Source organism: Neoarius graeffei, chromosome 12 (genome assembly GCF_027579695.1).
Source record: "Neoarius graeffei isolate fNeoGra1 chromosome 12, fNeoGra1.pri, whole genome shotgun sequence".
Lineage (NCBI taxonomy): Eukaryota > Metazoa > Chordata > Actinopteri > Siluriformes > Ariidae > Neoarius > Neoarius graeffei.
The window spans coordinates 9,261,400-9,288,334 of record NC_083580.1 but is presented as its reverse complement, the minus strand read 5'-3'; the positions used below and the strand labels follow the sequence as shown (position 1 = coordinate 9,288,334).

General features: G+C 41.6%; 1 protein-coding gene across 1 annotated transcript; it reads right to left on the bottom strand.

The window, feature by feature from the left end:
• Positions 1 to 301: 301 nt before the first annotated feature.
• Positions 302 to 26,935, bottom strand: ell2 (elongation factor for RNA polymerase II 2). Its single transcript, XM_060935482.1, has 12 exons — positions 26,597 to 26,935; positions 16,479 to 16,526; positions 14,991 to 15,112; positions 14,745 to 14,908; positions 12,788 to 13,047; positions 8,072 to 8,196; positions 7,721 to 7,787; positions 7,049 to 7,595; positions 5,634 to 5,694; positions 5,345 to 5,516; positions 3,135 to 3,179; positions 302 to 3,043 (listed from the first exon to the last, which is right to left on the bottom strand). The coding sequence occupies exons 1-12, from the start codon at positions 26,723 to 26,725 to the stop codon at positions 2,927 to 2,929; spliced, it is 1,857 nt and encodes a 618-aa protein (XP_060791465.1). The 5' UTR covers positions 26,726 to 26,935; the 3' UTR covers positions 302 to 2,926.

Sequence of the window (26,935 nt, the reverse complement as noted above, 5' to 3'; positions counted from 1 at the left end):
TGTATGCATCATCTGTACCAAAACCTTTTAAGTCAGTATTTATTCTAGTTACAAATTGCCAGATGGCCTTTACCCCAAATATTTTAATTCATATGCAGCAGTTTTGAGCTGTTTAATTCCCCCCCAGCTTTTCCATGTTTCTGAAATCTCTTTTTCAATAAGCTCCCCATTATAGCATTTAATGTTTACATTTCCATAAAACCAGTGACCACTTTATTATGAGAGAAACCTTTCTTGTAGTAAAGGTAGTTGCAGTTTAATAAAAGTACTAAATCCGGGTCAGAAAGAAGCAGCATCAACATTTTTGCCAAGTTCACATTTTATTGAACTCATGTAATGCATTTATCAGATGAACATGTTGGAAATAATCTTCATTAACCCTATCCCACTCTTAAGTCATAAGAGGGAGTTTGTTTGTCCCCCCAACATCATTTTTGCATGTTTTGATTTGTGCCTTTTAACCAGCACTTAGAATCAATCACCTCCCTCTCTAAATGGTTAGTGTCAAACACATTTAATGGTCTCTTTGAAAAAGCTCAAATTTGAAGTATGAACATATTAAAGAATTTAATCTCTGCATAACCCAGCCCAAGAGGAGTGGAGTTGCCATGTTCAATGAAGGGACACCATTTGGAGAAACACGCACTGGGGCTCAGACTAAAGGAGGGCGAGTGTGTGAAAGCCAGAGAGATAAAGAGCTGCTCGTCTCCACTAATTAATCATTACACACATTTGGCTTTGTCTTCTATTATCCGGTTCTGGACCGCAAGAGTAATGTAAGTGAGAGAATAAATGTCCAGGAAAAATGGGTAGGAGGAAGGATGCATTTTGAATCGACACACCACCCAACCCTTTTCCTATTCAGCTCAGACAGCAACAGAGCAAAAAAAAAAATAAAAATACTGAATGGGATTTATTCATCCAATTGTACCCAATACTCCTTATTTTTAACAGACAGGATTCATAATACTACATTGTGGGCTGATTGCTGCACAGTTTGACCCATAGCGGATTCTTTTCCACACATGCTAGTGTAAGAATACTCAGAAATAAGAGCGTCTGCAGAATCGTCTCCCATATCTACTAAGACTTTGCATATATCTGTAGTGATCAAATATTCAAATTAGATCTGACTGCATGATAAAGCAGCACAATCATTCCCCGATCAGACCAATTCTGCTTCTCCCCTCCCACCCCTTTCCGTGCTTGTTTCAATAAAAGCAAGAATGGAAAATAGTGATCCAAGATGTGAGCATGTTCTTTAAGGAAACTCATTGCGTATCATCTTACAGAAAGAAGCTAAACCACCAGATGCAGTTTATTTTCAAATAGAGATTTTTTTCCCCCCCGAAAAATATTCAAACACAGGTTTTGTAAACAAAATTTCCCTTAAACCTTAAGCATTTCATTCCACCCCCCCCAAAAAAAAATGTATTCCATGAAAATAAAGACTTGCATTTAGCTCTGATCACCATATGTCAAAAGTAAATCTGCAAACGTCTTTCATCTGAATTAAAAAAAAAAAAAAAAGCGCATACTAGTCATTGCTTATAAATAAACTTTTGAAACTTATGGAATAATTAAGAAGAATACATCTGAAATTGAGAAGTATGGCTCTGGTAGTTCTGCCTCTTAAAAAAACAAACAAAAAAAAACAAACACAGAGCATTGTGTTCTTGTGTTTGTCTGGTGCTGTGGAGAGAAAACACATACGCACGCACAGATACAAAGCCATCGTCTGTCCTCATCATTCCAAAGTTAAGGACATGTAACAAGCCAGGTTGATCACCAATGCTCTGGCGGTTCACAGGCTTATAGCAGCTTTTTTTTTGGTTTTTCATTTTCAATTATCCCCCCCCCCAGTTATGTTCTTTTATCCATATTTCCACCCCCCCACACACTTCCCTCGCTTTCTCTCACACACACACACACACACACTTCTTGATCGCTCTTGCGCGCACACACTCGCACATCATCTCAAACAAAAACACTGACAATCCGCTGCTATTTTTCATTGTCTCACGAATGCGAGTGCGCCACACACACGCACGAAGTCACACACACCTTCCACGGATGCGTGTGTGAACTTTGTCACTAGGTCACAGTCGTTTCTTCTGCTCCGGGCCCCTGGAACACAGTCGGACTCCACATCCTTTGTGTGTAAACGAACACGTTAAGGCACCATTTGCACGGTGAGCGAGAATACTGCTGCTGCTCAAGGCAGGGTCCCGAGAGGAAAGGAATCTTATGGCTCCTGGATCCACCATCCACGCTCCCCTTTGCCATGTACCCTTTTTATTTTATTTTAAATTTTTTTTTTTTTTTTTTTTTTAAATACGCACTGGCTCAGCTGCCCCTGTGCAAAAGGCTTCAGGAAGTCAAATAGACACTATATTGTAAGGCCCCCGGCAATGCATTTGCATCCAGAAATGAAACGAAACCTTATCATCCGTGGACTCAATCTTCTCCTCCCGTTCAAAATAAATAGATCTTCCTTTCTCTTTTAAATACAGGTAGCTATATAGTATTTTCTTTGCTTTGAAAAAAAAAAAAACTGCTTAATTCTCTTTTTTGTCCTTTCTTTTCTTTTAAAGTCTGTCAAAAAAAAAAAGAAAAAAGTCTCAGGGACATGCATGACATCACTAGCAGGAAGAGTGGCTCTCTTCTCTTAAACAGTGGAGGCAGTGGTCAGAAGGAACAGGGGAAGGAAAGGAAGCAGGAAAAACAAACAAACAAAACATTCATGAAATGTAGACTTGTTAAAGGGGAATAGGCAAAAGATCAAAAAGAAACTATTGGAGGGGTTGTGGGGGAAGAAGGAGAGGGGAGGGGAGAAGAAAAAAAAGGCTGGCTGATCCCCTGGCTGCCACTGGTTGTGGTCTTTTAGGCTGAGAAGAGCTCTGATTGGCTGCTGGGGTCCGACCACTTAACGCCAGGACTGCGCCCTCCGCTGGTCAAAGTCAGCAATAAGCCTCTTGATGTGGGCCAGCTTGTTGTGCAGGTACTCGCAGCGCTGCTTCTCTTCATGGTAATTTGGGTTGTGCTGTAGGCAGAGAGAGTTCACATCAAATGACTACACTCAACTGTTTACATTACGATTCTCAATAACGATTAGCCTTTTATTCCAAACTCACTTGTTTGACTTTCTTGTATTCTTGAAGCACCTCTTCATGCACCTCCTGCAAAAGAAAAGAAAAAAAAAAAGTCAAACAGTTAGCTAGAAATGAGAGCTCATTCAAGCCATCAGATACCCTGTCCACACTATGGATTTTGTACCGATACGATACTACTTTCGTATCGCAACACCGGTCCACACTAGCAACTATACCGGTACTGTAGCGGTATAACTATATCGGTACGAAACTCACAAATGTATGGGTTTCGTACTGGTACAGTATCGGTACTGTAGCGCTTCGCTGTAGTGTGGACAGATGAAGTGGTTCTGTATCGATACAAATATAATGCGCATGCGCAATGAACCATCCCTACTTCTTCTGGGTTATTCATACAATACAATACGCACGTGCTTTCCAGCTGTAAATAAAACATCAAAATGGTTCAAAACGACCGTGGAGCTACATGGAGCAAAGACGAAATTATGTGTTTGTTGGAGCTTTGGGGAGACGAGCAATGCCAGGAACAGTTGAGGGGTACACGTACGAGTCTCTCTCAACTGCCTCGCGCATTTTATACGATTCGACTGAATAAATGACCACCAGAAATACAGACTGTACATTAACAAAAAGCACACACACGTTGTTTCATCCGCCATATTCTCGGAAACCACGGAAACATTTCGCGCACGCGCATTTCAACTACCGTGAAAGAAAACCGCAAACATTTCTCGCTAGTGTGGACAGATGCACTAAACTGTACCGGTATACTTTGTATCGATACAGTTATACCACTTTCGTACCGGTATATATTGGGGCTTTTCCACTACCAACGCGGCTGAGTCGTGCCGTGCTGAGTTGGGCCGAGTCGAGCTGAGTGGGGCTGTTGGGGTTGCATTTCGACTACAACCGCGCTGAACCGTGCTGGCTGGAAGTGGGTGGACACATTGGGTGGAGTTAGCGAAAGTGGGTGGACGTCACGTGATGTCGTTAAGCGGCGCAAACAGTGACATCAGTGACCTTTTAAGCGGTAGTCTCACGACCCAGATAGTAAACAATAAACATGGAGGACATGGAGTCGTTAGTTTTCTGATCATCATCATCTTCCAGGTTTACAGATCCCAGCGTGCTCGCGGGGCGTGTGAGGACACTCCTCCTCACCAATCAGTGCACAGGGGAGTGTCTCCTCACGCCCCTAGCCCCACTCGGCTCGGTTGGGCTCACTTCAGCCCCACTCCAAAACCGTGTGAGTTTTGGGTGCTGAGTAGGGCTGAAGTGAGCTGAAAAAGGGTAGTGGAAAAGGCCCATATGTGAACACAGCTAGAGTGTCACAAACAACTAGAGACAAAATGTCTTGCAGAAAATTAAAATCCGCACTGCATTATTACTACATTGCTTCATCTCTGAGGTGAGGGAAGAAGGGAAAAAAAAACCAAGGGCTTGCTTTATTTAATTATTAAACATTTACTTTGCATCAAAAGGTAATGTTGGTGTGAATGGAATTTCTTTGCTCTGCTGAGTTGCATTTTCACCTTCATTAGTTCACTGCAGTCATGCTACACTGGAACACAATCACTGTTCAAACAGCTTTAAATTTAAAAAAGGTCATGCACTGAGGGTGTAGTGGGAAGTCATTCCTTCTTCAGTCCCACTGCAATGATTCTTGATCAAGCTTTTTCAGAATTACTACTAAACGTGATTAAAAGTGATATAAATATTTATAGCTGGTCTTAGGAGTCATCAAATGTCTTAATTCTTACAAAAGCAAGCCCATGTGAAGTACAATTACTTTTTTTAACCGAAGATATTAAAAAAAAAGTGATGCAAGAGCAATGTGTAAATGCAATAGTGACGCAATTTTTTGTTTCACATTGTCTTCAGGGCACAAACGAAAACTAACACCGTAGTAACAGTACGTTTTGTTTAAAAACCAAACTCTCAAAACTTTTTCCACACATTCAGTACAAGATTAAGCTAACTGACCACAAATGACATGTTCATAACCTGGAACACATCTGAAGTGTTTAAACAAAGTGTTAATATTTATTGCTGCATGGGAATTAAAAGAGGGGAATCTCAATTTAAATTTTAATGAAAATATGCTTTCATGTTAAATAGGAAGTGAATGAGTACTGGTTGCTTACCCTGTGTGCGCACGCAGTAAATACAGGGGTGTAAGACTTTCAGGGCTTTAGTTAATTGCGAGTGAGTGAGTATGCATGTATTCATACCTGGTACTCTTTGGTTCCGGGCAGCAGGCGTCTGCACTGAGTGTCCAGCTGCGTGAAACGCCGTGTGATGCTCTCCACACGAGCGTGAAGAGTGCGATACTCATCGTACTCGGCGTTGAAGTCGTCCTTGTAGCACTGCCTCTGATCCATAGACACTACTGCAGTGTATTTACTGTCGTCAAAGATGGGCAGAAACACGTGCGCACACAATCAGTTTGTGATGGTGAAATAAACTGCAAACTATTAAAATGTTATTAATACATATTTACTGAAGTAAGTGTACACCTACGCTATATAATCAGGTATCACTGGGGTGGAAAGTTCTGTGAGCTCAGCTTTGTTTGTTCTGTCTATAGAGAGAACAGAATGACAAAACAGCTCGTAAATGACCCAGTTCACTTTGAAACAGGACCATTACAGAGAACACATTACCCAAGTTGACACACCTTGACCTGGAATTTCAGTAACTCCAAGACAAACGAGCTGCTGTCGCTCATTTCAGTAATTAAGTATCCGATTAGGAAACCATTTCAATAGAAATGGGTGTTGCAGTATTGTTTCTTTCATCACCATCTAACTAAGCAGACAATGGCAAACTTGGCACACAGTAAAATCTAACCAACAAACAGACTGAACAGTACATTAATGCTCATTTTTACCAGCATGGAACAAAAGCACCAATGCAAAACCCAGGTTTTGCTATGGCTGCTACAGTGAACAGCTTCTCATATCGGAGATATGGAGAGCGAGTCAAAGCCTCAAGGCCAATTTATGCTGACAACCCAGTCCTCGCAGACGGTGTCGCAGACAGTGTCTGCGTAGCCCCCCCACCTTCACAGACGCTCTGCGCGCACCTCCCAAAAATTGTGACTACCGCAGAAGCCTCGCAGACAGCGCCGCAGACAAGAGGGCTCTGATTGGTCCGCTGTACACGCACTTCCGCTTCTCTACTTTCCCGGTTTGGTTTGTTTTCACGACCGGCATTTTTAAAAACACGAGCGAAGATGGAGCAGCATGAAGAGTGGTTGATTGAGGAAGTACGGACATCTATACGACTCCAGTTCTAGTCATTATAAAAAAAAAAAAAAGTTGTCATAAGTAACCGGAGGATAAACACTCCACTAACCACACCCACCAACTACTCCTAGCGACTTCGCGCCCCCTTGCGTTGTGCCGGTGAATAACATCGCGCACGCCTATTATCCCTGCTCAACAATAAATTACAACTGTCTGCGAAAAGCTATCTGCGAAAGCCTTGTCGCACGAGCATGCAGAGGCCTTCAGCATTATTCATCGTCTCTACGTTTGCCAAGCATCCATGCAGCTTTCATTTGCTTCACTCGCGGTGTTGTGCACATAACAGGCAGCTGGACGAGCTCCGTGGATTACCGCGCTTTGCAGGCAAGCCTGCGGTCGGTCATTACAAACGCATACGTGTCATGAAACTGTCTGGAGTTCTCAATGCGACGGCTAATGCAAAAGCACCATGTACACGAGCTTGTACACTTCTAAAGGTGGCTCAGTCTTCATGCAGCGCTTGCAGTGTCGTCTCCGCTTTAAAATAAAATCTTGACCTTTATAGGTCAAAATGGTTTTTGACCAACCTGATGCTCTGTATATAAACGAACGAGACGATCTGTTCACGACCGCCAGTTCTGTTCAAGTAAAAACTGTATTGTTGATTACATAAATTAGAAATCCCACCTTTTTTGTGCAGTTCTGCATCTGAAGGGCTGTTTACATTAGCTGGCGAGTGTTTCTCTGCCTCGGCACGGTGTTTCTTTCTCGGCCTCTCTTCCTTTTCAGCCGGTCCCTCCCTGTGCCGCACGCTCTCATCCTCCCCTCTCCTATCCCGTTCCTTGTCTTTGTGCTTCTTTGACTTCTTTTTGGGCTTTTTGCTACTGTTGGCTGCTGGGGATGTGGCAGAGGCTGGGAGAAAGTTGGAGCTGGGAGCGTAGCGTTCGGTCTCCTCCCCGCACGTGGAGCTCTGGTCCAGGGGCAGGTCCTGGGTTCCGCGGCCCTCGGGTGTGCTGGGCGAGTTGGAGTTCGAGCCAGAGGGAGGATGGGACACTGGAGGCTGGGACGAAGGGCCTGGGCAGGCTGCGTTCACTGGAGGAGCCGGTCTCTTCTCCTCGGTTTCTGTAGGCGGGCGGCGATCCGAAGAACTCTGAGGTCCTCGGCTGCTGAGGTGGGAGATACGGGGTTTCTTGGACATCAGAGGGTCAATGAAGTCACCCTGAGGCTGGCGCTTCTAACAGAGATAGAGGAGGAAAAAATATTTCACTATAAAGTAAAATGCATGTCTGCAAGAAAAAAAAAAAAATTACATTGCCATAAAATGTGTAACTCCGTTTACTATTATGGGATTTTCCATACCTGTGGTGATGATGGTTCTTTTGGAGAACTGCTGGATGAGAGTGAATCTGCAGGCAGGCCCAATTTACTGAGAAAAAGAAAAAGTGTTTTCACTTAAACAAGTTTAGAAGGCATTCTTATCAGGCTACTGTTGAAAGGCTGGAGGACATGTGGTCAGGCAAGCAGCTGAGAAAAGACACTCTCTGAAACAAACATCCAAGATATCCAGCCACCTCCACAAGGACTGGATACAAGAAGTTCTGAAGGGGTGAGATTCAGTATAGAGTTTGAAATGAACTGACTGTCACCTACATAAACAGGAGGTCACAATTCCTGCAGCAGCTGGCTCTCTGAAACTGGCTGAGGACTTACCGAGCTAGGATCCGGTCCAGCTGAACACGCTCATCCTCCGAGTAGCCAGGCCAGTCTCTCTGGACCTCACGGTAAATGAATTCCTTTAAGGAGTACGAGTTATCCTTTGGGTTCAGATTGGCGACCTGAAAGTAAAGGCCGAGAGAACGGACTGTAAGCATACTACTTTACTGTGCTGCAGGTCAGCATAAAAATGCACCTCATTAGAATTTCCCTTCAAAAGGGTTCATTTAAGCATGGCTTGTAAGAACAGCAGCCTGAGGAATCATTTCCAACCTTCTTTTATATATTTAAAAAAAAATTCCCACTGAAAGACCAAAATAAATGGGAGCTTCCAAGTGGAGCAACAGAAAAGCATTTGCTCTTATCTGGAGACAGCAAGTCTGAATTCTAGCCATAGCCAGGAGTCAAGGGAGCAAAATTGGCCGTGCGGGATGTACTCTGACACTTCTCATTTGTGAGTGTCTCCACTGCAGGAAGAGACTCTGTGTCATTATGCTGTGTCCGATTAAAAGTTAACCCCTTCAAAATTGTAATTCCTGCTTAAAATGGGAGTTGTTCAGCACATCAGAGACATTCGCTTGTTAAAACCTACAACTATAGTTAGCAGTTTTGAGGAGGCAAATCCATGTTGCTCCTCACAATCAGCTTGCTAACAAAAGTGTTACAAGGCAGCAAATAATTTTTTTCCCCTGCTTTGCAGCTCAAATTCAGAAAGGTTAAAAATGACGCAATTCCGACTTCCCACTTACAAGGCAAGTCAAATGCAGCGCGATTCTTTACAGGCCAAACAATTATTCTTGGAATTGTCTGAAACTGTAGTTTGAGCAGTCCTGCCAAGTTTTCGTTTGTCTGGTTTGAGGCTTTGGCATGCAAAATTAAATAGGTGCCACCAGGAATAGAACATAAAATTAAACCGTCTGCAAAGCATAACAGATCAACGAGTACTCAAGTTGCTTTTTACCATGAGCACAGAGGAACAAAATAATGCATCTAATACAGCCTTAGCCAAATGATGGAGTGGTCTGAGGAGTTTTATGCACTGTGATGGGATACACAGAGCTCATAATCTGAAATGCCTTTTCACTTTAGAGGAGCTGCCAGACCTCAGCGGTGAGCCATGTCTGTATGTGCAACTTCTTAAAAAAAACAAACAAAAAGATCACACAGACTTGTGTATAATTATGCAAAATCACTTGAGGCACAGCACCTCCCCTCCCCCCAAAAAACTTGTTTGTTGTGCAATGCCTTAAGCTTGTACAAGACTTCAGTAACTTTGCTCAGTTTATTATGGAGAAATCCACATGTGCAGTAGCCAGCACAAGATCAAAAAACTAATTATTTGTTACATCTCACTGAAGCCAAAACTCCAAAGGTCATTTTTGTCGGATTCCGGTTCTTGTTGATTCATTTCTGGTATACGGATCTGTCCTGATTCAAGTGTGCACACACATACACAAGCCTGACTGAAAATAACTGTCTGGGAGCTTTGCCAAGATGCTTTGGCTGCTGAGTGGACAGACTTCACTTTGAAATAAGCCAATTGTGTTAAACTTACTGACCTATTAAACAGTACACCTATCCAGCTATAACATCACACATGGTACAAGAGGCAGGGATATCCTACATTTTGGCACAGTAAAATTGTTGTGTGTGAACAGTGCAAGCAGTCCCAAAGGAAGCAAAAGAAGAGATTAATATGGCACAACAACGGTTAATGCAAACATGTACGTGCATGCATGCATACAAATTGACAAGCTGCAAACCAGTGAGGCAAATCACAGTCGCATCTCGTTTTCTGATGCAGCAGAAAAAAAAAGTGTTTCGAATTCTCTTCACACTCATGTCCTTCTCTCATCTCCAAACAAGGAGAAATACTTGCCCTGTCTTCCTACTGAGCTCATTTAGTGGTCACTTGCATTTCACACCTAGTGCCCTAAAAGAGGGACATTTCTGCACTGAAACCAGCAGGAGGAACTGAAAGAGGCCCTTTGCTGAAATTCCCCCCCATTCCAAACAGTAAACAAAGGGAGCCAAAAAACCCCATCCAATTCATTCGATTAAAACATTTTCAAAGAAACCCTGCTTACTGCATAAACTCCTACAAGTATAATTCCAATACACGGACAGGATTAAATCTATAGTTTACCAGCTAGTCATGCTCAGTATTCATCAACAGCGTGAGCAGACATGTTGTGCAGACTGCTTTAGCTGATTTTATTACATAATTTTATGCTTTGCTAGAGCAAAGCCTTGCAGCCATTTCGCTGAGCTCCAAGTGCTACCGTTGTAGATGAAATTTGCGCCATCCCAAATCAAATCAGTCATGAAGGTTTGTGAGATAGCAGTCGCAAATCTGTCAGGAGTCTGACCTTTTCAAGGACGTGAAACCATGATTGTTTGTAACAGGCTACACATTTGCTGCAGTTTTATTCTCATACAATTCTTCCGCTCAACAGTGGAGAGCGTACCGATGTATGGAGCCAAAACACACACCCTTACAAAAAATGTCTTTATAGCTAAGAACAGCACTAAACACATCATGTAAAGAGCAGAAAAAAAAACCCAAAACAATTAACTATATGAAAGATTTACCTCCAATATCAACATTATCGCATGAGCACAAATTGAAATTTATCAGGTATTGCTGGAGACGCAAAGACGAATCTGTACACAAGGCGCTGCTGTGGGGCTCATCACATGGGAAGAGATCAAGAAGCAGACCTCCCCTCACATATAAAATCGATTAGCTGGTACAGAATACAGGCATTTCAAAAGAAGTCCTGCCTGCTTTTGGAAAACTTGTCATGAACGTCTGAGCTCGCCCGATTTGACGATATTCTCACAACGCTAAATTGCTAACCATTAACGCACATCATACCTTATTTTTCTAACTAACTATCCATAGTATGGAGCACTTGCATGTGATGTCACAGCTGATCCAGATTGTGACAGACGCCATCTTGTCGGTCAAACGCCATATTTCCGCCTTCTATTTCTACTTCTTCCTTTTCTTCTGGAAAACCCTACTATATACAATTCTACTACAACGGCTGCGGCTACAAGCTCTCCCTACCTGTGCACGTTTATGTTTTTTGTGTGTATTTTTGCGTATTGTTCGTCTGTACCGGACTTCAATATCCACTACAACCGTATGGACTTACTGGACATTGGTTTCCAGCAGAAAATGACGGTTTGTAGCGATTTCCATCGCATGCACAACATTCCGGACGAGATAGCGAGACCAGCGGGGTCTCCGTGGATTGTTATCGGAAGCAAAGCGAAGGAGGCGGCGCCGGGAGCGGAAGCAAAAGCGAGGCTGCAGGCAGAGCCGGCCTGTTGACTAAGCTCAGAAAACAGCCACTCAAATCTCCACTGCTAAGCCGCTACCTCTCCAACGCCAGATCCATGTAAACAAGACAGACGATTTGGAATTACAGCTGGAATTACTTTATTCTATTCTATAATCGGCTGGTCAGTGCTATACTCAATACTTAAGTGACTTACCCGTCCAATGAGGATTATTTTCTTGTTTACAAGATGTCACATCTGAGTCACTGACAAATCCTGAATTTCTGTAAAGATAACTGTCCAGAGATTTATAAGCACGCAGTGCTTCACCACTGAACAGCGAGGGAAAGCTGAGGAGGTAATTATACATGTCTGGGTAATCCACCTCTGGCAGTTCAAAATCCACTGACACGATTGTGAAAACTCCATCCGGTAAGCCATAAGGGTCACTAATCTGTAGGTCGTTTATTTTAGACATATATCTAGTTATCTGTTCATTAGAAAAATGAGCCGTGTAGTCCGTCGGTTGAAATTGATCCATTCTGTACATGAGTGCAGCAGTATTTAGCGGTGTTTTTTACCGACAAGATGGCGGCTGTGTACTTTCCGGTCACGTGACTGCAAGATCTCTATAGCAACATGCACGTCATGCACGTCTCATACGACAGGCTTGAGCCATCTGATGCAAGCGTCATCAGGAGATGACCTATCCCCCCGGCCCCCACTCCAAATTTTCCTAAGTTGAATTGGTTGCCATGGAAATATGGAGGGGGGGGGGGGGGGAAGACATGCCAAAAGGCACAACTCTTCTAGTCACTTAACATAACTGCGGTTTCATGTGGAGAGAAGAAAATTTTTTTTTTTAAATTCCTTATAGTTTGAGTTATGCTCCAGAAACTAAAATATATGTTTACAGACTGACAGAGCGATAGCTATATCCATCCCCTCACCCCAATTATATGCCAGGGGGATAATGGCAGCTTCTGATATCAAACAACTTTCCTAACTGCAATCTGACATTTCTTATTTATACTCAAGGCCATTAATTGACATCACAATTTTCCATTTCTCAGACTTTAAAAAAAAAAAAAAAAAATTATTAGCTGGTTGCATATCCTCAGGGTTGCTACGATTACCTGCTATTAATCAGAAAGCCCAAAAACTACAGAAATTTAGATAATATTACAAGTGCCTGAAGCACTGATAATACCCTTCAGCTGTAAAACAGCATTTATCTCAGATAAGTGCTGGGGAGGAGGGACTACAATTGGTTGGAAAAAGAATACTGAAAATGGTACGGCTTTTCCCACCTTTCGCAAGATGCAATTACAAATTGGAGATTTTCTGCAAATTTCCTGCCACCATCTTTTATACCTTATTGTTATTCTCCTCCTCCCCATGTACTAATCCTTGCTGTCTTGTTACCTGCTGTAAGGTGCTCCCCAGTGAGTTGCGGTCCTTTTGGCTGATCCCATCTCGCTGCAGCCTGGCCAAGACCTCCAGCTTCTTGTAGGAGCGCAGCGCCAGCAGGTGGATGATGCGCTCCCGGTATGGCCGCTGGGACACTGGGTTGTTGGTAAGGCACTTGCGGATGGTGTTGGCTGGGTTCATGGGGGTTGACCGTTTCCTCTCTGGGACCAGGTCGGGGGCAGAGGGAGCTGGCTTTCGGATCTGCACCTTGGTACCTGTGTGAAGGAGAGAACAGAGTTAAAGCACTTACGTCAGCTTTATCAATCGCCCAGGGACAAAAGTTTTGCCTCCCAACAATATGCAATTCACCCCATTGGAAAGCCATGTAGGAAGAAACGAGTTGGCTAGTGCAAGGCCTCGGGGACAGCTGCTGCACTGCGCTCGCTCAACATTTCCTCTCCTTTTCTTTCGCTTCCCCACTTGGCTGCTTGATGCAAATGCCCCAGGTGCAGGAAGCACACACAAGCAGTGAAAAACTATTCTAGTTAATAGTGCAGCACCCCGCTGTGGTCAGAAGAGCTGGGCCTCCTCAGTGTTAGGGGCTTGGCTGGCAGATCCTCATGCCAAGACACCATTAAGAAAACAAAAATGAGTTTCTCATGTTGCTTTTATTTTGTTTTCCTTTTCTATGTACTTCCCTCAATTATCTTGCATTAATTTCTGACCAGCTACAACTGTATTGCTCTCGAGGTCTGGAATGGATTCTGTCTCGCCTATAAAGTTCTTTGAGGAAAAGCATCAAAAGTTGCAAGGGGGGGGAGAAAAAAAAAAACCCCACACCTCTTTTTAGGACTCAATGAAAGGCTTAGTGGAGAAAATAAATGTCTAAAAATGGCATGATTTATTATTGTCTTTGCAGAAAAAAAACCTTTTGTATTTCCCCAACCAATCCTTCCTCCATGTTCTTCCCCTTAATTATTTTTTCTTGAACCTTGTTGTTTCAGCACCATTTCATACAAAAAAAGGGAGAGAAATAAGAGAAAGCTAAAGGACGTGCAATGAGGATTGTCTGTTCCACAAAGAGAACTGGAGGTACAGTGCAAAGAAAAGCTGCTATTTTTATAGTACATGTTGCCAGGAATCATGTTGCATTTTTATTTTTTTTTACCCCCCCCCAAATACACGGTGCTTAAATTTCACCCTACATAAACTGAAGGATGTTAGAGTTATTGAAACACTCGTAAGATACAAATGTTTGCAGCAGGTGGTGCACAGAGTTATCATCAAGCTTACTTATCGTCGCTGTCAGGTCAAAACCTGCTATGTGACATTTTTCCTTTTTTACAGGGAGACGTAAAAAACTGAATAAAACTCTGAAATAAGCGGAGAAGCCAGTAAAAGTTGTTCTATTATTGTCAGTTAAATATCCATCAAAATAGCTAATTGCAGCATTACATTAGCGTAAATTGCAAAAAAAAGCATCCTTGAGAATTGACCTAAATTGTCACATAGCAGGTTTTGAACTGACAGCGACGTTATGCTAAACTAGCTCACTGCCCAGTATGCATTCTGAAATACTGCAAGGAGAATGTGCACTGCTTTAACTCTACAATCGATTAACTTTCATTGAAGGGAAAAAGCAGAGCTTAGATGCAACAGTGAACACAGAAGGGGGGGGTGGGGGGGCATGCAAAATTGCAAGTTTCATTGACCAACAGTTCCAAGACAGCTGTCTGTGGGTGAAAACGCAACCTGTACTTCCAGGACTTCATTTTAAGTCACTATTCATGAAGCAAGCACAAGCTTCCATAAAACAGAGTGCGAGATTAAGCCAGATTACTTTATCTAACTTCTCCTTTCCCCTCACCTTCATCCACGCTACTCGTATCAGCTAATGAGTTTACTGTCCATTCTTGTGTTTGTACTGTGTAGATAAAGGAAGCTGTATATTAGACCAAACAGAGCCACCTGCCTCTGAATTGCCCTCCAGGTTTGATGACCTTGGTTCCCCTCTTGCGCGTATCCTCCTCGGCTTGTGTCATGCGCTCTCTGGTCACCTGGTAGGAATCGTTGGTGGCACACACTGTGATTTTGTCCTGGATCGCCCCCAGAGAGGACAAGTGGGGGACCCCGGAGCTAAAAGTAACAGACATGAGCTTAAGACATGGAGCGCTCACAATCAACAGCCAGGAGATATTTCTTGGAAACGGACTTTTACCTGGACACATGCTGCTGAATGCATTCAAAGCTTCCCTGAGGATTGTCCTTGCCAACATTGGACAGGTAGAAATCGAAGATGTGAGATCCATCCGAGACGTCAGACTTTGGAATCTTGATGCGCTGCAGGATTGCAAAAAAAAAAAAAAAAAGGGATAAACCGGACTGATGATGCTCACAAAATGATATGAAGAGGAGATGTCCTTACGAGGAAAAATACTTGGTGACATTTCCCACATACCCCAAATGTAGCCGATCAGCCAGTGTTTGGTTCGTACCAATTCTACAAAGACAGACACATCTAACAGACTATTTCTCTTACAACATATTTCATAAACCCATTATCTAACCCAGCACACGCAAGGCAAAGCTCAAATGCTCTACCGAGTCCTACATTATACTCAGAAGTCCAATTAACCAAGCTAAAAAGCAGCAACCTGGATGATTTAACTCAATTATGTGCATAAATATAAAGCGAGTACTTGAATCCCTGGTATGTGCGACTTTATATAGTTGCGGTCTTTCTCCTCTCTTTAGATCACCACGACGTCTGGTGGTGAAGCATCAAAAACAACACATCTTTAGCTAATCACACAAATGCGACTAACTAGTGCGTTCCGTCACTGTTTCTGCGCCCCTTCACATTTCTAATCCTGGAAAGATTATCTAACATCTGCTCTGACCAACTACTAGACACCTTACTAACAAGACACACCTTGGCTTGCTTGTAGTGTCGCAGGATTTAGTAAAAGAGTAGCAAGCCACGGCATCAAAATGATTTCATGTCACCAAGTGACACGAATCAGCTGGTGTTGCGTTTAAGCAAACATCAAATGAATTTGGGGGGGGGGGGAGATAAATAAATAAGTCAAGAGGAAGTAGTTTTTATTTCTGCACTAAAAGAAAACTACTGCATGTAGTCAAACCAGTTTGGAAGGCTGACTAAACCATACAAACTCTTAAGGCAGATGCTTCCATTACTTTCGAGGAACACCACAAAACTAAAGAAGCAAAGTGTTAGAACTGAACACATTTTGGCTGAGCAATTACATTGTGGTAAATGGGAAAATGCACAAATTTAAATGGAACATGTGGAAACTAGATTAAAGTGTGCGCGCGCATACGTGCACAACAGGGGGAAAAAAAACCTTAAGAAACAGACTAAGCATAACCACAGGGTAGTACTAACAGACTCTGAAGAGCAAACTCAGGCATGGTGTGCAAGGTCAGAGGTTAACCAGCTATTTTTATGGTTGAAGAGTGAAAGCTGACAAGCCTCAAACTCGACCCTCAGGCCAAATAGACAACTCAAACCCCAGGAGTAGCATGAGAAGAGCCATGACACGCAAGCACACATTTTTGCCTGGTTGCTGTTCAAGAATAAACTGGGTTCCATTTGTTTTCATGCAGCTTTGTGGAAAAGTTCTGGCAGCTTATGATTTGAAGGTTACCACTGAAGAGCACATCTTGGTATTAAGTGTCCACCTACCCCGTGCAGTCCTTGGAAATGTATTGTTGGCTGTGAGGACGGTACATTCTGGAAAGGAGGAAAAAAAAAAAAAAAAAAGTTCAAACTGAAGGCAGATGAAACCAAGAAAAGCCTCTTGGGGCTACAAAGTACTTCATATACTAATTATAAAATCAACAGTTTATTTAAATCAGGAAGAAAACACTTTCAAAATCTTGTTAAATTATTATTCTAACCAAGCCCCACCTTTGAGCTACTACACTGCATTTCTTCCCCTGGAAAAAACCCTGACTGACTTGACCTGACCCTCATTGTTGAAATGAATTGCTCAGGATATCCGTACTGTACGTGATGGTAAATCTGCCGTTTCATGGAGGTGTGTATTCCAGAAGTATTACTGTAATAACAGGATTTCTTCACCGATGCCATGCAAGTCATAGAACACAATATAATGTGCTGTTCTACTGCAGAAAAAAAAAAATAACCAACCCAATGCTGTAGTGTGAGGTCATGTGTTATTCCTCCAATGCCATTTCATTAATTTAAAAATAAACAAACAAACTCCATCCAATCACCACAATATGCTTTTTTTAAATCCATTTATAGATACTGTACATTTCATGCTGTGGAATGTCAGCAAAACAAGTTCCTATTATAAACAACTTTATAACCACCATTAAAAAAGGTCAGCCTTTCACCAACTTCTCTTTTTTGTTTCCCCTGAAGTTAATTAAAAAAAAAAAAAAAAGCCAGTTTCTTGTGTTACAAAAAAAACGAAACTTGGTCTTAAAAGGAACAACTAACACAAAGTCCTGACACTGAAGACTCCTTCCAACAGTGCCTCACAGAAAATTTCACCATAAACATGTGCAATAGTTTTTTTAAATGTATTATTCCTTACCTGTACAAAAAATTAGGAAAAACATGTCGAACAAGTTATTTATATATCAGCGATAAAGGGCCCTCGCACATGGCACTATGATGTCTTCTAGCCTCACCCAAGGAAAATAACCTAAGAATAATAAACTTTTGCCCTATTTTCATAAGTGCACAACATTTCCTGAGTTTTCAAATATTTCCAAGGTGTCAAATCTGTATTTGAACTAGGGGGCACTATGTAATTAATGAAGCCCACTTAGACTGATTTACCATATCATAGGACAAACGAATATGCAAAGTTCCATGAGTTTTTAGCCATGGTAAGCCCCTCAAAACACGGGAAAGTTTATAAATCCCGCATTCTATCCAGCATGGCTGGCTTCCTGTTGGACGGAGTCAAATACAACCAAGTGAACTTTGTCCCTATTTTCATAAGTGCACAACATTTCCTGAGTTTTCAAATATTTCCAAGGTGTCAAATCTGTATTTGAACTAGGGGGCACTATGTAATTAATGAAGCCCAGAGCTCTATAACGCCCCCGAAAACAGGCTATGGTTGAGATGAAGTTGTTCGGATGGGCACAAGATTTTGTGTGATCAATACTTTTGTGATGTACGATTGCCCTTCAAAAACGTCCTTCAAAAACGAGTTGGTGTGCCAAAAAACAAACAAACAAAAAAAAAACCCCACACACAATGGGTTGACTCGTGGCCTTAGCAAAGATTTATTAAGTTGCTGAGAAAACCTGCTTGGAAGACTGACCTCCAGTCAGGAATGCTTGCTTTTCTTTGGATGCATCTTCTGTCAGTTATTTCAGAGACACTTTATGGGTCGCCTAGGAACGTGGAGGCAAAGCTTCGTGAACATGAACAGGAATCGTACAACGGTCAAACTTACCATATCCAAGCTGTGCCGTTATAGAAAATGAACTCAAACCTTCTGACTAATCAGGATTGATACTGTGGTATAACTGACTAGCTTGCTTAGTCTCAACAGGAAAAAAAAAAAAAAAAAAACCCACACGAAATTCTCCCAACGAGTGATTCACTTAAACCGGAGCCTCAAAGATCTTAGACAACCTTTATTGTCATTCAGTACGCAACAAGTGTACACAGAACGAAGTTTCGTTGCAATTTGGCTCAGCACAGAATTAAATATGAAGTGAATTAAATTATGCAGCAGCAAAAATATAAAGTGATCTCTTGCCAAAACTACAGACACTAAACTTGTGTGCTCAAAGGCAGAGTGACCACCCTAGGCTTGCCTAGACACGTTTTAACGACAACATGATAAAAGAACAAGTTCAGTCACTATGACATTTAAGCATGCAGAGTAAACATGTGCCATGGATCAATACAAGGGATCCTATATGACCCCAATTCAGTTTGCAAGTTCTGAACAGAAATGAGTACATCTTTACGGTTAATTGAATCATTGATCGCAAGTGGACAGCTGAGACTCCATCGAGCAGTCTTTGATCACAAGTAGACAGCTGAGACACCTGTCTCCAGAGACAGGACACGATCCATCCATTTCTCAAAACAACTCCATCTTCCTGAAGAGATGAGTCACTAAAGGCAAGGTGTTGTGTCAGTCATTACATCATTTGGTTGCTGCAGAGGGGTTTTACAATTGCAAACCACAAAATGGAAGCGTGCAAACCAAAGAACCACATGTCCACAGATTTAGAGTTTGTTTTACAGAGGTTCAGAAATCCTAGCAAGCAGAAAGAAGCATGCACACTAACTGATCAGGTGATTGCGAGCTGGACAGATCAAAACAATATTTTAATTTTCTCAAACTCAAAGATGTGCAACATGCAACAGTTTAATTTATATTAAAAAACAAAAACAGCAAGACAAAAGTCCAGCATGAGCATATCCATCTTCTTTCCTGACCAGAGAGACCACAGTTCCACCTTTTTGCTTTCTACTGGCTCATAAGCCCCACGGTCATGAATTCACAAATCAAAGTTCACCTAGATAACGCCAGCACAGCATGAAAGTACCCAAAAAGCGTCTTTCAGCAAACTGGCTTTTCAACTAGAAATTTTTATGCATGTTTCACCCAAGTAAGGCAGGAAACGTAGATCACCGTAGCAAAGGCTCAAAGATAAATTCTATGCATTTATGAAATCACATGGCAGAGTAGATGCCAGGACCTCTGCTGTTGGCACTTTAACCTTTGAAGTCATATTTTCCATTGCGCATGTGCCAAACCTGCTCCATAACCCCTCGAGCCAGTAAGTTCTGAATAAATCCTGACTCAAATCTGGACTCTTGTGGTCAGCAGATCAGACAAGTCAGAGAGTTCAAGTCAAAGTGAATCCTTTCAGAGCTGGAGATTTCCAGCTATGCTTTGCTGGGTGTGAGAAGTCACTCTTATTTTAAGATGAGCTCAAGCTGCTCGTCTGCCTTAGTTGGCTACATGACCAAGCTCAGGAGTCAAAAATGTCGCATATACTTCCAAAATGTTGTGCAGTCAAGAGACTGAAACATCACTAGGACACCTGATCGGTTCATGTTGCTAGAATATGCACATTTACTGAAGTAATGTTTACAAAAAAAAAAAAAAAAGTCAGCTGTTAAGATTAGAACTATCGTACTACTTTATTCAAGTTAAAAAAAACAAACAAAAAAAAAAAAACACACACCGGTAATGTATTATGTTCAATCTAGTTTCATAAGCGAGACCTGCAGCATTTGCTTAAGAGTCTGGAAAATTTTTATCACTAAACATGGCCATGAACTGCCTACTTTAACAGAAGGCAGAGCAGATTACCAACCACAGACCTTTTTCCCAGTGCCTGTCAGCAAACCAAAAAAAAAAAAAAAAAGCGTCACCACTAACCTCTTTGAATAAGACTCATTCTTGCAACTTCAATAACTTTTCAATCCAGTGATTACTGTACTCAAATGCTCCTTGTGTCCAAAGGTGCTGGTACATGGAAGGTGAACGGACTTCAAGATCCTGAAGCTTATGGCCAGAAAAGGTTTAACAAAAAAAAAAAAAAAATCCAGGAGTGAAACATTATGGCTTGTGATTACATTTGACCAGGTGTCTCCCTCATTACATTGTTTTCTGGAGCTGAACCTCAAATTGTGCCTTCATGGGTGCATGAGGCACTTTTTTTTTTTTATAGCATTATACCACATCACAGCGACTACCAAGCAAAAACTAAGCCTGTTGGATTTCAGAATAAATTGTCCTCAAGGGTGAAAAGTTATCCATATATTCCTGCTTGAAAACAATTTCAAGATAGTATGGTTAATGTTTTAAATCTCCCTACATTGTCAGGGCAAGAAAGTAATTTCTATGCAAACAATGTGGAACGACTGAATGTCCGTGCTAATTACACACTACAGCATGTCAGTGAACACGCTTGCTTCATTTATTTCCATAGAAAAGTTTTTAAATGTTGCCATAATGGCGCATCCTGAAATGCAAATTTGTTCCTGTCGCACACTACTAGAGTAGCTTTCACAAGACAATATTTGGAGAATATTTAAAAAGAAGCCTTACAAGTTTCACATCACACAGGAAACCTTAGAAAATAACAGCACACAAGTTAAACATACACAACACAATCTAATCAGCTGTGTATGCAGAAAACCCAAACTGAGCCAAGAATAACATTAAAATGTCAAAAGTTTAAATATTTACTTTAAAAAAAAAGGTGGTGGGGGGAGGCTATGACAACAAATCAATCTAAACCCACAATAATTTTGTGAACACTGCCACCACCAGCCTTCAGTTATATTCAGATGACAGTAGGGTGCTTTTGCAGAGGCTTGTACAACCAGATCGGTTTCACATTCCCCAACCTCCAAACGCAGCCTTACTGCACATATCCGCACAGCGCTGCTCACATTACAGAGCGGCAGGGAGAACCAGGCCCAGACGGTTCTCCTATAACTGCTAAATCACCACGTACGAGCCAGGACGATAGGAGGGAGCGCGCGAGTGCGACAGATCTGCAGGATTGCATGCGCAGCATTAATCCTGCTCTCTGCCTGCTTAACCAAGCAAGATAAGCAACCAAGATTATATCATATCCGATCATAAATAAATGCCTTGCTTCAACATGCATGCAACTCAAAAATCAAGCAGAAAAGATCCGAGTGCTTGCTGACGTGAAGACCCACATGCTCGAGTCAGCAGTCACTGTCATTGGTTCATGCATTCTGCCTGTTTCTCTTTGCCCCTGCAGCTACAGCTGATCTTGGCATGTCTCCAGAGAGATTAAAAATGACTACCAATGATTAACAAAATGTTCTTCATGGGAAGCAAGCTAGAAGACAGCACAGACGCCCAGCAAGCACTCGTAAACAATCGTCACATAAATCCAGTTCAATATAAAAATAGATGAAAAGGGTCACATTTCTCAAGGAAAAGTAATGCACACTTTCTAAACCTTATTCACCTTGAAGCTACAGTCCGCTTAAAACATAAAACAACCTGGTTAAATCATGTAAAACTTACTGGTTCCATGTTACGAGAAGATCGAGACATGGTGGAATTCTGTAGGCACTAAACATACCCTTTAAAAATACCACTGGCGAAATTATTTATACCTTGTAAATATTGTTTTAAGGTACCAAGTATAACCTGGCTTTCTACCGCAGCAGAAAACTACCACCATGGCTAGACAAATGATATGTTCATTAAGGAGCCAACGTTGTCTAAAAATCATTCAACCATTAACCAGATTGCACCTCAGCTGATGGCTCAAGTCCGACAAGTGGTGGTGGGATTGAGAAACATGCATCCTAGTTACAGCACGTTTAAAATTGCGTACTTTTGTTTTACAACTCAGTAGGATGTTGGGTTCATTTTATTTCTCCGATTAGCAAGCCAATTTAAAAACTCTTACTTGTTGCAAAACTGCTTCATGTACAGCTTTGGGATTACTGAAAAAAGTCAGTCCAACTGCTAGAAGGCTGCTTGTTACTGAATTTGTTTCATTTCTAATTTCTCACAGTACATTTTCTCAATAGTCAGCATGGGACTTCCCATATCCAGCATTACGTCTGTGGTTCTAGTCAATCAATCAGAGAGCATTTCTGTGGTTGACCCTCCCGTGGTTAAGTCACAGTGTCCAACATCTGGTGACGCAAAAAGAACATGAAGTGGTACGTGACAATAGCAGTTTCTCCTTAATGGATGTTTAACCTTTTATGAACTCATCATACTTTATACTGAAACCTCAATCAAATCATCGCTATGAGTAGAAGCAAGTTTCAAAAAAAAAAAAAGCAAGAATGTTTAATCCGACAACCAGGCTGTTCTCGTGGGAAGCCGTCAACCCTGTAGCCGAAACCTTAATGTCCAATTGGTAGGCCAGCCCCAAGATCTGGGGTTGTCAAGTGGAGGATGATGGCTCGGTTCAGTTCGATTTAGAGGATGGCTCTTTGGATCTGGAGCCAGCAAAGAAAGCCTTTCAGCAGATTGCACCGAGTGCTTGAACAAAATACTGCAGCAAAGCAAATCAAGGTGTGTGGGGGAAAAACTGGCTGTAGTTCAGAGTCTCCAGTATTTTAAAAATGAACCATTGCAGCTTGTCACAGATCCTCTTTTGACTAATCACATGGATTTGTACAAATTAATTATTCACCTGAAGATAAACTTTCCTTTCCCTGTGAGTCATCAACTTCCACTGTTTACTTTGATCTCCTTTATGCTAGAATCAGACTACACAGCATGTGTGTCTTTCCAATGGCCACCATGTCAGATTAGGCAAAACATGGTGCCATAAATTCTCGCCAGTCTTTCAACCAAGACATGGCAACACGACAGGTCTGACCCTGACCAATCATCGTTCAGGTCCTTGCGTGTTGTCAGGGAGGACGGTCGAGAAACTGTCAATCAAGAATATCAAGTAACCGCAAGTTGGCCTGGTAGTTACCACGTCCACCTCTTGACCGGGAGATCGTGAGGTGTACTCATGGTCAGGTCATACCATCACAAAAAAAAAAAAAAAAAAAAAGTACCGACTACCATTCGGCGAGGCACGCCGCAATGGACCCTTTTCACGTGACGTCACGACAAACGCGGCCGCCATTTTGGACATGTACTACCAGCAGTTTACCACAGCCAACATTGAGGAACGGCAGCAAAGAAAGTGTTTATTTTCAGCAAGACTTCCATCATGCCACTATATTGTTGTGCACCTGGATGTAGTAACCATCAACAAACAAGGCAAGGGTTATCATTTTATCGGATCCCGGTAGATGCTGACCGACGGAGAAGATGGATAGCGGCATACCAACGCTTGTGTAGTGACCACTTTGTTGGAGGTAAGACGAATAAAATTAGCCAGAAAAGGCATTACATTGCTGTTAACATTCCATTCTAGTTTACTGTAATTATGATCTGGCAGCTATTTACACCGGATCCAGTGTAAATAGCTGCCGGAGCCAACTTCCGAGGTTCCGGAGCGCGCTCCGGCAAGCTCAGACGTTGGCTCCGGCAGCTATTTACACTGGATCCGGTGTAAATAGTTGCCAGATCATAATTACGGTAAACTAGTAAATACAGTTTTCTGCATCTCGCTCCTTTTTCTTTTATGTTTGTCGCCTTCCTCGCATTCAAACCGATTCGAGCCGAAGTCCACTACATGTCCAAAATGGCGGTCGCGTTTACGAAGGTCACGTGACTGAAAAGGGTCTATACAGGTGCAAGTAGGGAGTCAAACTCTTGCGGTTACCAGAGGACTAGCTATGCAACAGGCGAGAGGCTGAGGACTACTGAAACAAGACATCGGTCTTGGGGCACAAAAAGAATGTCAAACCAAGTAAGAAAATACAAAAAAAAAAAAAAAAAAAGACAACATGCGACTTTTTGTTCGGCATCCAGACGCCACGTCACTTTTCTTTGACTGTCACACTACACATGATGTTCATTGCTGGGAATTTGCAAGCCAAGACAAAACTCAGACTGGATGCACAAACGTGGCTTGGTGGCAAGAAAAATAAAATGGTTAAAGATGACCAAACAGAAAGTTATTCCTTTATTCTTCGCTTCAAGTTCAAAACAGATGCATCTCCTCTGTTCAGAGTCCATGGCACTAGTCAAAATTGGCAAAGTGTGAAACAAAATCACTTCAAATGGATGTCTTGTTTACAGTCCTGAATAGCTGTGGTTGGTTAATGGTTCTGTATTAACTGTTGCTGCCATACAGCAAATCATGGCTTTATTATCCACTTGGACCTTCATAAATTGTACTGTTTTGATGTGGATCTGACAACACCTTTACTGCTCCAATTTCTCCTTTGAGAGGGGGGAAAAATAACGCTGATTTGAAGTGAACAGTGAATAAACAGTGTTCAAAGAAGGAAGGAGAGATCATGCTTCATCATGTCCTTTTTAGAGACAGACATGTTGAATAGTGAGTGCTGTAGGCCTGATGTGGCTTTAACCCAAAGACTGCCTCGTAAGCACTTTGAGTCAGTGTGGAGCTTTAAAAAAAGAAAGAAAGAAAAAAATTCAGACAATGTCACTGTTCATGAGGCCAGGGAGTTCATTTCTCTCACGTCAAGCAATAATTCTCCTCGCTTTTAGAGCTAGAAATATCCAGAAGGATTAAAGCTAATTAGCTAGCGATTGATTTGCTCAAGTACCATTTACCTCAGGAATCGCTAAATATTCCTGTTGTGTCAAACTTATTCATTTGTTAGCATTAAATTTAACAAACAAGTGATTGTTTCTCTTTTTTTTTTTTACTGCTTCGTTGACCTGAAAACATTTACCTTACAAATTAGCTCTCGAAGTGGTAGCTATTTGCTAGTTGTTTAAAATCTTTGCATCTGGTAAATTTAGTTTAGCCAGTTAGCTTGCCAACGAACCGTTAGACAAACACGCAAAGGCCAAATAAAACGAAAAGCCACTAAAATTAAAATGTTAAAAATATATTTTTTAAAAATACAAGGAGGCTAGAATAGTAGCTATATTTGTGCTCACCAGAAAATACGTCAGTTTTCAATTAATCCGCTTAGCTAGTTGTTACCTCAGGGCAGGTCACCTGGCTAGTCCGGTTAGCAAAAAAAAAAGTCAACCAAATGAAAAATAAACCGGCAATATTTTAAACCTACTACCTGTTTAATAATCTTTCGAAACTATATACAAACCATATTGAAATGTCAAACACTAGTTTAAACCTCGGGTAGTGGTGTTTTTTTTTTTCCGAAACCTGTCAGCTTATTCCTTTCTTCAGCAATGCTAGCAAATAACGCTTACTTTGACTTCATCTCAAACAGCCGCAATTTTATACAAAAGTACACTATATAGGATGCACAAGCAGTTATTTTAAACCCTGTGTAGTATACCTATATAGGGATCCAGCTGGGGTTCAGACTTAACTGGTTTAGCTTACGAGCTAAAAGTATTAGCACGGATATACTGAAAAAAATATTACAGCTAGAACATCCAGGTTACAAATAAAAATGCCACTTTTACTTTTTCCACTTCTTTAACAATGCTTTTATTGTTTAAAATTACTGTCAAGCCAGTTAGTAGATGAAATATACTAATACTAATAAAAATATTCTGGCTAGAAAACTCTGTCAGCTAGCTAACTAGACTAGCTGCCAGTAATCAGACATGTTAAGACAACGTTGTGTTGTGCAATACCATGTTTAAAAAACAAACAAACACAACAACAATAATACACCACCATATCTTTAAAACATAACCGATATGATATGTGATCACATTTCCTGATCCAGCTGCCAAGTCTCGGATAATTTAATGATCAAAGCTGGTTGGAGTACAAAACCTAGCTTCGAGTGGAAGCAGTACAGATACACAACAGTTGACAAAGTTTGTCTAACTTGGTAGATTTGTGTATCTCTGACAGCCAGTTCGGAGCAAAAAAGGTGGTGTTTATTTAAAACAACAACAACAAAAAAATATTAAAAGCTAATTGGTTGCTAATATTAGGATTGCAGAGCTGGCATGAGACAAAAAAAAAAATTCAGAGCCTTTTTTTTAGTTAGCTAGACTTTTCTAATCCAACCCAGAAATTGACTATTTACATAATTGAACGTCTTTAAAAGAAAATAAATGTAGTCTTAAAGGGATCAAGGAGTTTGAGGTCATAAAAGATGTATTTTTTTTTTGAACAACACTTCCTAAGTGCGTGTTTTTCCCCCCTCTTTCAGGCCAGCTGAGATATTATAGTGCGTGGCACTGCTGTATCTTCATCCAACTCTGGAGAAGTTGATCAGAGGGCAGTGTCGTGTTTCAGATCATCCGGACTTACCTTACAGTTTTGGTAGGTTTCTAGCGCTCGTATGGCTTGCTCGGTGAGCTTTACGTGCAAAACAGTGATTCTGTCGGCATTGCGGCCGCAATTGAGTCCGTATCTCCCGTCCTCGGAGAGAGCGGCCATCTTTACCAGCCTGCCACCATCGTCCCTCTGACGTAGAGCCTAAATCAGCCTGAGTGTCTCTCTCTCTCACACACACACACACTAAAGGAGGAGCTCACACTTCCGTTTCTCTCTCTCTCTCTCCTTTTTTTTTCTTTTTGCTCAGTCAGTCTCAGATTAGTTGAATCATCAGAGTCGTGAAACACCGTGTCTTCAGTGTTGCTACATCCT